The sequence below is a fragment of the Limanda limanda genome, chromosome 10, assembly GCF_963576545.1.
Source record: "Limanda limanda chromosome 10, fLimLim1.1, whole genome shotgun sequence".
Taxonomy (NCBI): Eukaryota; Metazoa; Chordata; class Actinopteri; order Pleuronectiformes; family Pleuronectidae; genus Limanda; species Limanda limanda.
In genome coordinates, this window is record NC_083645.1 from 951032 (window position 1) to 967419 (window position 16388).

General features: G+C 43.8%; 1 protein-coding gene across 1 annotated transcript in view; it reads left to right on the plus strand.

The window, feature by feature from the left end:
- The first annotated feature begins 10859 nt into the window (after positions 1 to 10859).
- Positions 10860 to 16388, plus strand: part of LOC133012201 (tectonic-1-like) — a 43176-nt gene continuing 37647 nt past the window's right edge. The window contains exons 1-3 of the mRNA XM_061080182.1: positions 10860 to 11018; positions 11166 to 11255; positions 13085 to 14168. Of these exons, the coding sequence (XP_060936165.1) occupies positions 10860 to 11018; positions 11166 to 11255; positions 13085 to 14168 (1333 nt within the window). The remainder of the gene's footprint in view (positions 11019 to 11165; positions 11256 to 13084; positions 14169 to 16388) is intronic.

A 16388-nucleotide genomic window follows, 5' to 3' on the forward strand; every position in this document is an offset into this window, starting at 1 on the left:
TCTCTGATATATGCCCTACAGCTCCAACACCACCATTCTCCTACAGCCTCACTTCAATTCCCTCTGAACAGATATAATCAGAGGAGAGGAGCAAGCTTTGCATCATAGCCACTCAGCAGGGTGACAGATGTAGAAGGACAATAAAACAGTTTGTAATGGAGGTAATATGATTTAAAATACTATCTATTAGCCTGGATAGGCCTGTCAGGTGTGTGTACTGTATGTGTGTATAGGAGATAAAACAATGAAGATGGCAGAGAGAATATAGGGTTGAACATCTAAATCAAAGAGCACACAGGAGGACGCTCACCCACCCACCCACCCACACACACATACGCACACACACACATGCACAGTACAATTGATCCCATTACACAACACAGGTCTGAGCCTTGAACCAGTTTTGTGAATACAGATACACAACCAAACACATTCATACAAATACATTGTATACAATGCCAACAAAGAGGCACATCTATATGTCACATGAAGACTCCTGATAAAAGAGAAAAAAGTGATCTGTGAGAGACCTGAAATACATCTCACTGTTAATTATGTTACAGTGGGAATATGTACTGCACAGTTTAAATATACTGACCATCTTTCAGCTTGAATAATACACACGCTCATATGCAGCATAGACAAATTTACCCACTCTTATTTATAACTGCAATGCATTACATTGATCTGGTGCTGGAGCTGTACCTCATATCACTTAAGTTTTAGTCCATTCTGGAAGATTGCTGACATTTGACATTACATTTTCTGTCTCATGATGATATCGATTAGTTTTTCCATTGTCAGTAAGTCACACAAGAAGACCGCAAACGACAATGAATGTCTCCTACTACCAGTGCTGCGTATCAGTACCAAAATATTAGAAGAACGAACAAACTAGTGGCTAGCTGTTTTATGGTTAACTGAGCACTTTCATGATCCACATTCTGGATAAATTGCTGTGATTTTCAAATTACCATTAAGACATACTTGGATACATACATACATTTTTAGCTCAACCTCCACTTGGACAATAAGAAACAGAAAATTATTTCATTCTGTAGCCTCTAGGGCTGCATTAAGCTTGAAAAACTGTAATTATGCTGAAGCATCTTCCTAATTCATAGGGACAGATGTCCTTTTCATGGGTTGGACAATTTTTGTCTAGTACAACCATTCGCATTCTCAGCACAGATAAGATAGAAAATGGTGTTCAGCTAAGGGAACCTACTGGTGAGTAAAAGGGGGAAAATACAGCCATAAGCATCAGCAACTCAGATAGCTTTTAGATGGAGTAAAAACCTCTAGGCAGGCAGAGAGGATAGAAGACATATCAACATGGACAGAGAAAATAAAGGAGCTGTGGAAAAACAGAGCAATGTTTGCAGAATCCAATTGAGCTGACACTTTTTCAGCCACATACCATTTTCTGTTGTTTACGGCTCTATGAGGGGCTGACCCCAGTGTGCCTGTGTTTTCATGAGTGTGTGGGTGTGTGTATGTGTGTGTGTGTGTGTGTGTGTGTGTGTGTGTGTTTGTGTGTGTGTGTGTGTGTGTGTGTGTGTGTGTGTGTGTGATTGAGGTTGATAGATGCTGACAGCTGCGGAGAATCACTTTCCTGTTGGTAAAATACCATATTGACCCTGTTGCCCCATTGTAGGCAGAGGTTAACCTTGCTGAGGCCCAGCAGGCAGAGTGGGGATGACATCAAGCTGAGGGCTGTGCTTGAACCCACAACATTAAACTGACCCATAGAGCACCCTGGACACACACCAACACACATCTCCCATCAAAAAAATCTCCTATAGGGCTCATACAATATTTGGGGCCAATATAGAGGACTTTCCGGTGACACAGCCTTTGGCAGCCATGTTGGAGGTCTACATTTCAGGGCGGCCAATAACAGGGTAGATAAAGAGTATTTAGTCTGTGAACAAATGTGAATTAATTCAATTCATTCATTCATTTGTAAAGTGCCAAGTAAATATTATCTCAAAGCACAAAACAGTATAGATTGACTTGGTTTACTTTGTTCAGCAGCTGCTGTCTGACTGTCTGGTGTTAAGCAGACAGTGGCTTTTTTGTCTTTAATTAAGAAATTGTAATTAGTGGATTGATTAATTAGTTAGATTGTGGAGATTGTTCAAGTGGGACTAACTAAAATTTTAGGTTTTAAATGTCTGTAGCGAAGTATAATGCTCTGTCAATCCGTTTTGAGTTTGGTTCATGAGCATAAAACACATTAAAATAAAGCAGAAGCATGAATGATACTTTGGGACACATTTACTGACTGGAGCATTTGGCCACAGACCACGGTTCAAATACATATGACTTTCTAATCAGAGTAGCACTTTATATTAAATAAAATTGTATACATACAGTATTTAAACAATGAGGTTAAAGTCATTATTTCATACATTATGAGATGGAGTATTTACTGTAGCCACAACACAGAGTTAGGGTTATATCAACCAGATTTATTTAGGACTGTGGTTCTTATTTTTACAATTATGTTTAGTCAATATATTTGTGGCACATTGAAATAACAGCTGAAGATACTGAATTTTACACACAATGTTTTTTATGAGCTTAATACTGGAGGTCCTGATTCAAAGGTTCAACTGGATAAAGGTTAAACTGATTCCTGAAAATATGTCTCACACTATTTTTATATCTATATTAGTTGTTAGAACGACAGAAACACTCCTCTGGCAACCTGGAGCTGAAGTGACAATGACATAACTTCCTCCACTCTCTGTTCCACTAACCTCCATAACTCAATGGAATCTGTCATTTAGTTTCCTTTCATGAGTTGTTCTGAGAAATCTGAGGAATCAAAATGTTGATTTTGACTAAATTTAGTAAAGTACAGACAGTTTATAATGTTCTGTCTTCAAGTTACTCACAGAATTCAAACTTATTCATGATGTGAGCTCCCATCAGTAGCACTATCATTTTAAACATGACAGAGATAAAATATTAATAGCGTTACAAGGTTGCTAGTTCAGTTTCCATACTGGTTGATGAAATTCTCTCCATCTATGTTTGCTTCTGAGGGGGCACTGAGCAAGACACTGGACTGCTCCCTGGTGTCATGCATGTATGTAACCCTGCATACCCCAGGTGGAGCTGGTTTAAAAACACATCAAGGTGTCACCTGGTGTGGCCCTTGAGTGAAACAGCCAGCCCCCGTGACAGGCGGCTGTGGGGCCACTTTAACTCATGTAACTGCTAGGTTGTGTTTGACCACTCTGACTTAATAACAAGGTTGGTCAGCCAGCAGGACCCTGCTCTCCCCTCTGTTTCTATCTCGCAGAGCCCAGTCATTGAAACTGCTGCTTGAACGGTGCTCATGCATGTGTGTGTGTGTGCGTGTAAATATAACTCATGCTGTGGAGCCAAAAAGCAAGTCCCCATAAAGTAAAGCAGTACACTTTAAAGCAAAGACATGTTTAAAGGTAAGATGTATGGTTGGGGTTTGAGAAGTAGTTGTTATGTATATAGCTAGCCCTTTATTATATAGTGTTGCAATATGGCAACAATAACTTATTTTTAATTTTACTGAGGGCAGAAATAAAGAATCCACTTTTCGCTAATTAATAAAAAAAATAGGTCATTAATTTGAATAAGACAAAAACACATCTCAGCACATGATTCCATATGGACATGCGAAACTGGAGATGTCTGAGGGCTCCCTTAATTGACACAATTTTCAAAACTAGGCAAAATTCTTTCAGATGATGATCTAATTTATAATCCTCTGTCCTTAACACTCAACCAGAGTAAGGAAAAACTAAAAAAAAAAATGTTAGCAGGGTAAGAGAGAGAGACAGCCACATGTGAGGGTTTTGTTGACTGTACCAATGTCTAGATGATAAATTACTCCACTCAAAATCTTGTTTTGGTGGTAAATGTTGTCCATATCAAATACCTAGTTATTTAGCATTCATGTTCCATGGAAAACATTTTCAGGTCAAACCACCATCTTTTATACTTTCATAGCCATGGAGTCTGCATAGACAATGTGAATGTTAAATGTACCAAATTGACTCTTTGATCAGATTACTACATACATATCCTTACTAACTGGCAGCACTTTCTCTATCACAAATCTATTAAACTCTGCCAGCACAGCAGTTGGGGGCAATTTGGGGTTCAGTATCTTGCCCAGGGACACTTTGGCAAGTGTAATGGGGATTGAATTGCCCAGCTACTGGTTAGTCAACAACCTGACCTATTTCCTGAGCCACAGTCATGGAGATAGCTGACAGAAAATTCCACAAGTACTCTTCAACACAGGGTAATTGTGATAAAACTCTGTAGTGAACTCCTTTAAATTTTACAAGACATGTCTTGCTCTCTGCTGCTGGCAAACCCTTTCACATGTCGTCTCCAATAGTCCCAGGCGACTCAACATCCAAGTCCACTGTAATAATGCTTGTCACACTAAAGCCATAAACAAATAAACAAATCCCCCTAATATATAATTTTTTCACCAGAGAACACTTTCAAGATTATTTTCCCACTTTAAAATGTCACATGTACACATATTACAGCCAATGGCATACTGCACATTTAATGGTAAATAATTAAATGTTTGTTTATCCTTAAAAGTAATATCTGTCAATATTTAGTATTATATGTATTTTTACCATTGCCAGCAGCATGGGGATATTCATGTCAACCTGTTGGTCAACTTTGCTTTAGACTAAAATATTTCACTACTATAGATTTATTCAAGACAATGTAGTATTAATATAATGTCCTCAGAGGATGAGCCCTGATGACATTTGTGATCCTCTGACTTTTAATGGAAATTTGTAATTTTTAATAAAATATTTCAGTAACTATGGATTGGAATAACAGTTTATACCCCCATGTGATACATTATAATGCCTTTATTAATATCTAAACTTTTCCATTTTAATTTCAATTCTCCAATTTGACAAAAATCTGAAGAAGTAATAAAATCCAATTAAAATTTAGACTTTGTTCTTTTATAATGTTCTTTATTCATAGCATTGAACAATTTACACCCCACACAAAATAAAATCCCACTTCCTCTCCCCTCTCAAACATGTCCACAACCTCTTTAAAACAATTCCACCTGACATTGGGCCTGAGGGCAGGGTACACCCTGGAAAGAAAACATATAAAGAGAAACAACCATTCACACTGACATTCACACTTACGAACAATTTAGAGTCTCCAATTAACCTCAACCCCATCTGAACTGTGGGAGGAAACTGGAGTGTTTGCAGAAAACCCACTCAGGCACAGAGAGAACATGCGATATAAAAATATATTAGGTATAGGAAGTACAGCCAAGCATTGTCCAAAAGAATGACACAATTCCTTACAATGAGCCACAAAACGATGTTGAGTGATTTCACAAAAAGCAGAGCGGATTTTTCAAAGGGGATTTTTAAACACTAACAGGCCAGAAGGGGAGGAGAATGCCACCAAATTGCAAGCTATGTCCACAGTCTACATCTTGTGAGTAAGATAGGATAACAATACCTCCTGTGCCATGAAGAAGGGGGTAAGCTCTGAGGCTCTCAGTGTGACATGAGAGGGGGCTGAGAGTAGGACAGAGTGAAATGAAAAAGTGTAAACATGACTCATGAGGTGATGATTACGACAGCAATAATAACCTATTATGTACAGAAGCAAATCTACTAATTTTGCAGAGGATGGCCTGTGATTGAGATATTAATAAACCACTTTATTATTTATGAGTCAATACATAGGAAGCATTATACAGCTATATCTAGGTAGAATTGTTTTTACTTTAATATTGTTAATTTATCAGGTAATATTTTTACTTAAGTATGTTTGAAATACTTAAATATATTATTAAAACAGTTTTACACTGTGGTGTTGATACTTTTGTTTAATAACAGGATTTGAGTATATTTTTTTCCAAGATTGCGTCACTTGGTTAACAAACCTTTTAAATAGCTAAGATGAAATGTATAAACAGTCAATATTCTATAATTCAAATGTATAAATAAGTCTCACAGATTAACAGTAATAAAGCAAATTCAGTTTAACTTTATGAAAAACATTGTCTATGAAATTGATGCATAATAATGGTTAATCTGGTTCATCATAGGTCACTTTTGCAGTTTCAGGGAGAAAGCAAACAGCCCAGCTGCAGAAATGCCACATGTTGAGGAGGCAGGTTCCTCAGATGCCACAGAGCACTGTGTGAACAACAATGAGGGACAGAGTATGTCAGTCAGTCGGGCCGCAGGTGAAGAGATGGAGGAGGAGTCAGACTTAGAGAGTGTAGCATCGTTTGGGACCCAAGCTAGAGATATCTCGCTTTACACTCTGGAAGAAATTATTAGCTTTCTTGACAAAACTTACGGGAGGACAGTTAAAGTACAGGATTATTTTGAGGACATTGAAAAATTTACTAGATCTGTGTTTTCGTATAAAAGACAGGTTGGGTTTGATCAGCTTGATGAAAAGAAACGTTTCCGTATTAAAAAACACATGACTACCTTAAAAAAAGAGGGTAAAGGAAAAACATTGAGAAGGAAAGGGAGAAGTTTAAGATGCAGCACATGGTGTTTTCTCCTTCTTCTGTGATTTCTGTATTTTTCCTGTTTATTTTCTGCTCTGATTTTTCTATGACACCTGGATTGCGGTTGTTTGAGGAACCGCTGTTTTTTAATGACTGTATGAGGTCTGTAGTACTGCAGTCTGGCAGCCTCAGAGCCAACCTCAGACGAGCTGACTGCACCCTGGGCCATCTGATAAAGATGACAGCAACATCGTTAGACACCCTGAGAGAGAGTAGCTGCATCAAGTCTACCAGACGGATCAACAAAGTGTTGGAGGAGGTCTGTGCCGCTCTACCACAAACCATGAGAGTTTGTGCAAGGAACAATGCTCTGTGTGACCAGTGGAGTAAAGACATGGAATACAGTCCCCCCCCCCTATTCATCAGCCCAGCTGTAGGGGAGTGGTCAGCTGTTGTCCTTCCCAACTCCTCTTCTGGAGAGCTTTCAGACTGTGAAAAAAAAGAGACTGTGTACCAGACCTGTGTAAAGGTTCGGATTTTTGCACTCTCTGCAAAGGATGAAAGTCGTTTCTACGAGAGGCAGCTGGCGGTCCTTGGACAAGGTGCCCATTCGAAAACGTACAGCAGACCTCCAGTGGAGGGTAGTGCACGGGCGATAGCTACAAACAAGATACATTATTTTCATTTGTTTTGTTCAGTTATGGTCCGGAATATTGTGTAAGAAAGAAAGCTATATACAACCTGTTTAACTTTGTCTCTGGTTCTGCCAAGTTAGCCATTTGGCTGATACTTAGGAACAAGGCCCTAAATACTGGTAGTGTGCATCCGGCGGCAATGCTGGTGGGACATGCTGAAAGCCAGACTCAAAGTAAGACACGCTTACTACAAGATGATGGACAATGTGTTGACATTTACAACATGATGCTGTGGCTCTCTTGGGGAAGATCGGGAACTGAATATTAGCCTTTTAATTTAGAAAACTACAGTTAGTACGGATGTGTGCATGGGTATATACATGCGTGTTTGTATATATATATATATATATATACTGTATATATGTATATGTGTGTGTATGTATGTGTGTGTGTATATATTGAAAAGAAACTATGTATTATTTACCAACCTTGTTTGTTTTGTTTTTTTTTACATCTGATGGTTGATGCAAGAAGTTTATTTGTTCCTGGAACTGCAAAATAAATGGATTTTGAAAAACCAAAAACCTCTCCTCTCCTCTCCTCTCTCTTTCCGTTTCCGGTGTGAGTGAGTGGTGGTGGTGGACGCGTGGGTGGCGCGGAGAATTTGAACTGGGTTTGCCTGTTTACTGGGATTTCCTTGGTTTTTGTTTCTCATTTCCTATCTGCATGATAAGGTAAGCCTTTTCTTTATTATCGTCTTCAAGTGGCAACGACAGACCGCAGGTTTGTCGGGGGTCTCTGGAGGAATGGCGTCCACGGAGACGCCACCTCCGTCACTCCGGCAGGGAGTCAGAATAGTCCCGCCGGGGGACAACGTTAAGGTGGAGGAAGTCCTGCTGGCTGTTGGAGAACAGGTGTGACATGAAAATGTAGTTTATGCCTCCAGAATGAGCAAAGCGGTGGTGGTATTTCTCAAGGAGGAACCACAGGTGCACCAGCTGATTGCCAGTGGAGTGTTAATTAGGGACGGCTTCGTGCAGGTGAACCCGCTGTCGGTTCCCGCAACTCGGATCACGGTATCCGGAGTTCCGCCTTTTATTTCAAATGAGATCTTAAGATCCGAGCTCAGCAGATACGGTAAATTTTCCAGCGGGTTCAGAACGTTAAATCTCGGTTGTAAGGATCCCAAATTGAGACATGTACAGTCCCTGAGACGGCAGGCGTTTATGTTCCTGTCATCCACCACGAACTCTCTGGAGGTTTCCTTCAGAGTGAAGCACGGGGATGGGTTCTACATGGTGTACGCCAGCTCCGGGAGCTTTAAGTGTTTTGATTGCGGGGATGTGGGGCACAAGCGCTCCTCGTGTCCACACCATCAGCGGGCCGGTGAAGCGGCAGGTGGCAGTGGCAGCGGCCCGGAGGCGGCTGCCACTGCCGCTGCCGAAGAGGCGGCGGGTGCGGCGGCTGCCGCTGCCGCTGCCGAAGGGGCGGCGGATGCAGCGGCTGCATCGGGGGCCGCGGCGGCACCGAGCACCGAACCGGAAACTGAGCCGAGCGGCTCGGGGACCGGGGTGGCGGCCGGCGCCGAACCGGAAACAGCGCCCGGCGCCACAGCGGAGAACGCTCCTCGCGCTGGAGTGTCAAAGCCCACTCGCGGCAGAGCCTTAAGTGGCGGTGAGGCAGTGAGTGGGGGGAACGGTTCACAGCCTGAAGCAGAGAAGTCAGAGGGACAGAGTCTGTCAAAGAAATTGCGTGTGTCTGAGGACCTAGAGAAATCCTCCCAGTCTGCAGCTGCAGAAATGCCACATGTTGAGGAGGCAGGTCCCTCAGGTGCCACGGAGCACTGTGTGAACATCGATGAGGGACAGAGTCTGTCAGCCAGTCAGGCCGCAGGTGAAGAGATTGAGGAGGAGTCAGACCTAGAGAGTGTAGCATCCTTTGGGACCCCAGCTAGAGATATCTCTCTTTACACTTTGGAAGAAATAAACAACTTTCTTGACGTAACCTATGCGAGAGTAGCCAAAGTGGAAGAGTATTTTGATGATACAGAAAAATTTATTAGATCGGTGGCTTTTCTGAAAAGACAGTTTGGGTTGGATCAGCTCGACGAGAAGAAACGTTTCCGTCTGAAAAAACACATGACAACCCTGAGGAAACAGGCTAAAGGAAAAACAACGAGCATCCAACAGCCAGACAATATACATGGATGAGGGTCAGAGAAAACAGGGTGACGGCAGCCAGACTAGACATGTTGCTCATATCCCAAAACCTTCGAGCCAGACTAAGTGACAGCATCATTAGCCCGGTTGGTTTTTCAGACCATCACCTGGTTAGCATAGAGTTGGTAATTTCACCAGGGGAGAGGGTTAAATCCTACTGGTGTTTTAATAACAAGCTGCTGCAAGACACTGCGTTCTGTAAAGCTTTTGAGCTGTTTTGGCGCCAGTGGAAAAATAAAAAAACAGATTTCAGTTCTTTAAAGCTCTGGTGGGAGATAGGCAAGGCACAAATTCGCGTGTTTTGCCAACAGTACACCTCTTACTCCACTGCCACAGCCAAAGCAGTCATTCAAGAACTGGAGGCTAGCATTATAAACATAGAGGAGGCTTAGTTGCAGATTCCACCACAGGTCAAACACTACTGAAGGAAAAAAAGTTGAAATTGAGCTCATACCTGCAGGAGAGGGTTAAGGGAGCTCTCGTGAGGTCCCGGCTGCTTCATCTAACAGACATGGATGCACCAACTGCTTTCTTTTTCGATCTTGAAAGATCAGTTGCACAAAGAAGACAGCTCACCTGCATTACGCCGGGTTTACACCGGGCGCTGAAGCGACGCGTAAGCGCAGCGCCATGCCTTAAATAACAGCTGACTCCCATCCACTCTCATGTTAATCCCTTGTGCCGGCCGCACAGGACGCTGAAGTGCAGCGCTGCGCCAAGGCTGCCTCGCGCAGTGCAGCGATCGTTTCGGCGTCGAGTCTATTTTTTGCGCTTGACGCGAGCGTATCACTGCAGGAAACGCACTGAAAAATGATTTTAAACGATATTGATGACATATTTTATATGATATAAATTATCAAATATGCATCCCATAGTTTGTATTCCCCTTCTGTTGTCCTGGAGTTTTAATTTTACCAATTTTACCGATCACATTATTAAATGTCCCCCTCTGCCCCCCCACTACAGCCACACAAGCAGTCATAAAGATAAAAAGAGAGAGGGGGGGGCGGGAGTGTGTGTGTGTGTCTACGTACTCTCCCCGGAGTGGAGAATACGTAATTTACCCTCGACACCCGACATTGAACGGAGCAAACAGCGGAGAAGTTCTTGAAGAAGGATGACATTAAATTAATAATTGATATGGAGAAGTACAGTGAGGTGTATGATCCTCGGCACATGTTATATAAAGACAACATTAAAAAGGACAAATGCTGAGACGCCGTTGCAGTTAATGACAAATATCAGCTGCATCTGTGATCACGGAGAGGAACCGCCGCGGAGAAAAGCGTGTTTGTTGTGACCAGCCTGGCGCCTGCGCACTAGGGATCTACGCGGCGCTTACGCGAGGCTTCAGCGTCCTGTGTGTTCAGCCCAGCGCCGGCGCGCTAGTGCGCTGCGCTTACGCGTCGCTTCAGCGCCCGGTGTAAACCCGGCGTTAGACTCCCAGGGGGCGGAATAACCACCTGTCCAGGCGAGATGAGGAGCCAGGCGTCAGCTTTTTACACCGACCTGTTTGGTGAGGAAAGTTGCTGCATGGAGTCCCGTGAGGAGCTGCTGCAGGGACTACCCCAGCTTAGCCACGAGGAGAAAACTGCCCTCGACTCTGAGCTAACTCTGCAGGAGCTGACAGAAGCGGTGAACCAGATGGCATCAGGACGAGCGCCAGGGATTGATGGTCTCTCCAATGATCTGCTAAGGAGATTCTGGAGCATCATTGGTCCGGACCTACATTGCGTCTTTTTGGAATGTTTGAGAACAGGTTCACTTCCTGTCTCTTGTCAGCGAGCAGTAATCTCCCTGCTGCCAAAGAAAGGAGATTTGGCCTTACTTAAAAACTGGAGGCCCGTTGCTCTCCTGTGCACAGACTACAAGGTACTTTCAAAAGCCTTAGCCAACAGACTAAAAAACATTTTGGAGATGATTGTCCACAGAGACCAAACGTACTGTATACCACATCGGACAATCATGGACAATATTTTTCTTATAAGAGATGTGATGGATGTATGTAAAAAATATGAGTTTGACTGTGGAATTGTTTCGTTGGATCAAGAGAAAGCTTTTGATCGGGTAGACCACTCTTATTTATTTGACACATTAAGAGCTTTTTTTTAGGTGATGGGTTTATTGCATGGCTCAGCCTATTATATAATGGTGCACAATGCATGATAAAGATGGGGACAGGGCTGACCAGACCAATCCAGGTACAGCGGGGGATAAGACAAGGCTGTCCAATCTCTGGGCAGTTATACAGTCTGGCCATAGAGCCCTTGCTTTGCAGGTTGAGGGGTAAGATCAGTGGCCTCTCGCTGCCTGGTTTCCTAGATCCCGAGTATTCCCTCATAGTCACCGCATATGCGGATGATGTAAATGTGTTGGTCTCTAATCAACAAGATGTATCTACTTTACAAGAAGCACTTTCACTGTATTGTAAGGCTTCCTCTGCACGGGTGAACTGGGAAAAGAGCGAGGCTTTGTTGGTGGGACAGTGGAGAGGTCAAGCAATACCAAGTCTGCCTGGTGCTCTTGAGTGGGGGAAGGAGGGGCTAAGAGTTTTGGGTGTATTTTTGGGTAGCGATTAGCCTGACGTTGTCAGACTCATTATTCTAGTCAGAATATGAGTCTGAGACCGCTCCATTGGGCTGTGATTATGGGGCGTGTTTCAACTGAACCAGGAAACCAGATGCCTCTTCGCTCAATTGAATAGACCTACAACCAATCAGAGCAACGTAATATGTGACGTATGTCAAGCGACGCATAGTTGTTGTCATTTGTCTGTTTCAGGAGTTTATTTACTCTCTAAATAAATAAATGGAAATGCCGCTCGTATATCCACCGGAGGCAAAGCCCCCAGGAAGCAGGGCTGCTCGTGAGAGACCCGGCCGCCGGCGGCGTTAAGAAGCCCGCTACGGATCTCTCTCAGAGCCTCGCTACCGGCCCGGGACCGCGACCCGCCGGTCCCGAGGCTCTGAGAATGATCCGTCGCTACCTGAACTCCACGGAGCTGCTGATCCGCAAGCTGCGCTGCAGAGCTCCGCTGTCATGGCTCTGCAGGAGAACAGCGAGGAGGAGAAGCGGCAGCTAATCGTTTTTTTCAAGCATTCACTTCCTTGTTGCTCCAACATTAACAGCGTCCCAACCTATGTGTCTTTTTGTCTCATATGTGCTGAGGAGCGTAGCGCCCCCCCCCCCCCCCCCACTCTCTTTTTATTTATATGACTGCTTGTGTGGCCGCAGCATCGGGGCCAGCTGATAAATTAAACTTTTTATGAATCCCGTAGGAGGACGGCAAAAACATCTGTTCGATCTACAAATGCCTTGATCACGTTCCTCTGGTCCTCTTTCAAAATGAATGCGCTGTCGATGTCTGCTGAAACAGACTCGATGGAAGCATTGACACATCTCAGCTCTGCAGGCAGCGCTCTCTGGTGACGTGGTTGATTACGTCACTGTAGATCATCTGTCAATCATCGTTTAAAGCCCGCCCTGACAATTTGATTGGTCCGTACAGCTTCTGTACGAGCATAGTTTCTCCCCAACGGAGCGACTCCAGACCGAACTTCCCGAACAACAAATGTTGTGGGCGGGGCTAAGTTAGTCTGGCACCCAGGCTAGGTAGCGATGTGTTTCTAACAAAAAACTGGGAGGGAGGGAAGGAGAAGGTGTGTGCTCGGTTGTCTAAGTGGAAATGGTTGCTACCCCAGCTGTCCTATAGGGGAAGAGCTTTGGTTGCCGGCAGTCTGGTTGCCTCGACTCTCTGGCACAGGCTTACGGCTCTGACGCCACCGAGAGGACTAATTGAGGAACTACAAAGAGCCATACTGGATTTCTTCTGGTCTGGCAAACACTGGGTTCGGGCAGCAGTCCTCTATCTGCCGGTGGTGGAAGGAGGACAGGGACTGGTGGACATCAAGTCCGAAATTGCCGCTTTTCGCCTTCGGGCAGCTCAAAGACTACTGTACAACTGTGGGCCGAGGTGGGTTGATGCGGCACGTCTGCTGCTGAGGAGAGCTGGAAGATTAGGCTACGACAAACATCTCTTCCTTTTAAGAACAGAGGACATGGATCTCACCGGGCTGACCCCGTTTTACAAATCAATGTTAGATGCATGGCAGATTTTTCATGTCAGTAGAGAAAACAATGAAACACCTGGTTTGTGGCTGTTTGAGGAACCGCTGTTCTTCAATGACTTTATGAGGTCGGAAACACTGCAGTCTGCCAGCCTCAGAGACAACCTCAGACGAGCTGGATGCACCAAACTGGGCCATCTGATAAAGATGACCGCAACATCGGTGGATACCCTGAGAGCGAACAGCAATATCAACTCTACCAGACTGATAAACAAAGTGTTGGAGGAGGTCTGTGCCGCCCTGCCACAAACCATGAGAGTCTTTGCAAGGAACAATGCTTTGTGTGACCAGTGGAGTGATGACTCGGAATACAGTTTCCCCTCCTTATTCATCAGCCCAGCTGTTGGGGAGTGGCAGGAGAGGCGTGGTCAGTTGTTGTCCTTCCCAACTCCTCACCTAGACAGCTTTCAGACGGTGGGAAAAAAGTCTGTCTACCAGACCTGTGTAAAGGTTAGCGATTTGCACTCTCTGGAAGGGATGAGAGAGTCGAGGTGGACTGGGCTATTGGAGCCAGAGGCTTCTCCGAAAGGCAGCTGGCGGGCCTTGTACAAACTGCCCATTGAAAAACGGACAGCAGACCTCCAGTGGAGGGTAGTGCATGGGGCGATAGCTACAAACAGATACAGAGCGCACCTTGATCCGGAGCTGGGGGAGGGGTGTACGTTCTGCTCCCAAGCTGAAACACTGGAACATTTATTTGTTCAGTGTCCACGGCTGGAAGCACTCTTTAATGTGTTGAAAGGGTGGTTTCAGGGCCTGGGAGAGGTATTTTCATTTGGTTTGTTCATTTATGGTCCGAAATATTCTGCAAAGGAAAAAGCTGTACACAACCTGTTAAACTTTGTCTCTGGTTCTGCAAAGCTAGCCATTTGGCTGACACGGAGGAACCAAGCACTGGACTCTGGTAGCGTGCATCCGGCACCAATGCTGGTTGGATTTCTGAAAGCCAGACTCAGAGTAGAACACGCCTACTACAAAATGATGGACAATTTGATGACATTTAGCCGCATATGGGCTGTTGGGGGGATTCTATGCACCCTTGGGGATGACGGGGAACTGATTTTTAACCTGTAATTTAAGATACGACAGTTTGTATGGATGTGTGAGTGGGTATGTACATGTGTGTGTGTATATATTGAAAATAATCTATATGTAGTATTTAATAACCTTGTTTGGTTGCGGTGTACAGCTGGTGGCTGACGTAAGAAGTGTTTTTGTTCCTGGAAATAGAAAATAAATGTATTTTGAAAAACCAAAAAACCTCTCCTCTCCTCCATTAGAGTTGACCCCTAAATAAAACACTCGTCTGTAATGACAAACTAAACTAATGCCATTCATCATCCGCTTGGCTTTGACACTGCTTTCACCTCACTGTTCTTTCATGCACAAACACCAGTCAAGCCAGACCTACTGGCTTGTATCATTGAACACACATAAATAAAGAGAAATACACACATACTGTACATGGATACACACATATACACAGCAGTCCCTCCAAACACAGAGGTCCCCCCACAGAGCAGAGAGACCAGAGCAGCAAAGTGGAACTCCAGGATACGAAGATGTGTGGACGTGTGCATGCGTGTGTGTGTGTGTGTGTGTGAGAGAGAGAGAGAGAGAGAGTGTAATTGTAAGAGAGTAACATGAGTCTGACTCCTGTAAAAGTCACTGGCCAGCCTTACTTTATTAAATCTAATTTGCTTCTTGAAGCAATGCAGGTTTAGAGGATTGAGACTAAAAGGTTGCTGGTTCAATTATTTGGCACAGCTGGAGACGTGTGTATGTCTTAATTTACTGTGTGTGATGACATGCAGACTTGACTTTGTGGCCTTCATGTCACCACAGTTCATTTCTCCCTTGGAGCTATTGACTGGGTGCTTATTGATCTCCACACAATGTATCTCACAAATCATCTGTCTGTCGATCAATAGAGAAATCTCCCGGAAAATTCATATTGAGAAGCTGTGTGTGCGCTCTGCTCGCCTGCTGAATGGGAGATATTGAATGTTTAGTTGATTAATCTGGCTAGTTTAAATCTGACCATGGCTAGCTCTATTAAAACAGTGGCTGGTGTAAATCACAATGCTGCCGTTTGTGATTGAAATGAGCTGAGCTGAGCTCTGCACATACAGCTGCTGAGGATAAATCAGTTGTTGGGATTTCATATTTTCATTGTGTAGTAATAACCAGTAATAACTGGATGGAAATCTGGCAAAACCAAGGTCTTTGTCTTGATTGATAATTCGCATTTGATAGACTGAATATAAAATGAATGTCTGTTCATCTACTGTATGTATATTAAAGTTAGTCCAATACATGGAGCAGATATTTTACAGATATTAAAAATGGGATGGACTCAGTCAGCAGTGACCATATCTGATTTGATGGATGTGATTCACTTTGACCGATTATGTCTTTATTGAACTGATCAAATCAATTTGATTGTATATGGGACACCCTTGACCTGCAGTGATTCTAATCAGACAGTTTGAAAGGATTCCACTAGTATATGTGTGTTTTAATGTGTATGTGTGTGTGTGTTTGTGTGTGTGTGTGTGTGTGTGTGTTTGTGCCCATTGTTTTAGTCTGAAGCTGTACAATTCGTGGTAAGCAAAATCCTGGCTATGTTATTAAGATTAAGATTAAGATACATTTATTTGTCCCAAACACATGCACAGACATGCACAAGCACACTCATGCAAGGAGGGAAATTTAACCTCTGCTTTTAACCCATCTGGTGCAGGACACACAGAGCAGTGGGCAGCCATGTACAGCGCCCGGGGAGCAGATGTTGGGGGAGTAAGGTGCCTTGCTCAGGGGCACTAGACAGGGTAGGGAGAATCCTCTTGGATTTTTGGGCAGATCAATCCAGGTTCGT